The 1,644-nt window shown below is 55.0% G+C and overlaps 1 protein-coding gene across 1 annotated transcript in view; it reads left to right on the forward strand.

Annotated features, from left to right (window-relative positions):
• The window catches only part of LPAR5 (lysophosphatidic acid receptor 5), a 14,609-nt gene that overhangs the window by 8,446 nt on the left and 4,519 nt on the right, over positions 1-1,644 (forward strand). Inside the window, exon 2 of the mRNA XM_008584850.1 lies at positions 1,041-1,638. Coding sequence (XP_008583072.1) covers positions 1,256-1,638 — 383 coding nt within the window. The 5' untranslated portion in view covers positions 1,041-1,255. The remainder of the gene's footprint in view (positions 1-1,040; positions 1,639-1,644) is intronic.

Consider the following 1,644-nt stretch of genomic DNA (forward strand, 5'->3'; position numbering starts at 1 on the left):
CAACTGAGCTAACCAGCCAGCCAAGAGGTCAACCGAGCTAGACCCAGCCCACACAGGAGAAATGGCGGATGCGATGAGTGAGCCTGGGATTTTGTAGTGTTCTCAGGAGTTTGAACCTTGTTCTTTAGACAATGGGAAGCCAGCCTGACACCTCTCCAGGGGAGGTGCTCCATAGTACTTCTTGCCACCTGACACACTACCTGTTTACTTACACTTCTCTATTATCTGTCTCCCTCAAATGGAACGTAAAGTAGGCAGCGGCAAGGCCTTTGTTTTGTTCACTGCTGTGAACATGCCTGAAACCTTCTAAAGGCTTGATCAGTAAGCATTTGTGGGTTGAAGGAAGGAAGGAAAAGATTCGGAAGGGAGGGAAGAAGAGAAGAAGGACAGGAGGAGAGAGGATGGAGAGAGGGAAGGATTGACATTGTGAGATAATAACAGCCATCTAAGCATTTGACATATGAGCACATCACCGTATTTAATCTCCTAACAACCTCATGAAGTAAGCACTACTATTAAATTCCTCTCTCTCTCTCTTGGGCCCGCCTGGTGGCGCACTGGAGAGTGCGCCGCTTGGGAGTGCGGCGGCCCTCCTGCCGAGGGTTCAGATCCCATGTGGAGACCGGTTCCCGCTCACTGGCTGCTCACTGGCTGAGCACGGTGTGGGCACAACACCGACGGTTGCGATCCCGTTACCGGTCAGTAAAAAAGGAAAAAAAAAATTCCTCTCTCTCTCTTTTTCCCCCATGTAAGACAAAAGAGGTTCAGAGAGATTAACTTTCCTGAGGTCAGACAGCTAAACAAATTGGCAAGGCCAGGATTTAAATCCAGGCAGTGTGGGGTCCCTGACTCCAGAACCTGGGCATTTAACAGCGTGCTGTACAGTCCTGCTCTAGGAAGCTATTCTGGCCCGATGGATGGTGGGGAAAACCCTAAGGTTGAGAAAAAACTCAGAGGCCGGCCAGTCCAGCTAGTAAACATTTGTGCCTGTGGCCCTGTCCCTGCATAACTCTGACTTTTGGCTTGCCTTCCTATTTCAGGTCTCCACTGCTGACGAAGCTGTGACTGAAAGCACCCAATCCTTGGCAACCTCTCTTCCTGCAGCCATAGCCCACATTCCCATGCCCTGCCTCTGCTTGCTTCGGACTGTCTCTGTACAGCCTCCGGGTCCCCCATCCTGGAGGTGAACGCCGTGCTCAGACCCTGGTGTGCCCCATGATGCCGCCAGCCTAGCTCCCCCTCCCAGTCTGGCACCATGTTGGCCAACTCCTCAGCCAACACCTCTTCTACCAACAGCTCTGTTCTCCCGTGCCCCGACTACCGGCCCACCCACCGCCTGCACATGGTGGTCTACAGCCTGGTGCTGGCGGCCGGGCTACCCCTCAACGCGCTGGCCCTCTGGGTCTTCCTGCGCGCTCTGCGCGTGCACTCGGTGGTGAGCGTGTACATGTGCAACCTGGCGGCCAGCGACCTGCTCTTCACCCTGTCGCTGCCCGTGCGCATCTCCTACTACGCACTGCACCACTGGCCCTTCCCGGACCTCCTGTGCCAGACGGCGGGGGCCATCTTCCAGATGAACATGTACGGCAGCTGCATCTTCCTGACGCTCATCAACGTGGACCGCTACGCCGCCATCGTGCACCC

Source organism: Galeopterus variegatus, unplaced genomic scaffold, assembly GCF_000696425.1.
Source record: "Galeopterus variegatus unplaced genomic scaffold, G_variegatus-3.0.2 Scaffold3382, whole genome shotgun sequence".
Taxonomy (NCBI): domain Eukaryota; kingdom Metazoa; phylum Chordata; class Mammalia; order Dermoptera; family Cynocephalidae; genus Galeopterus; species Galeopterus variegatus.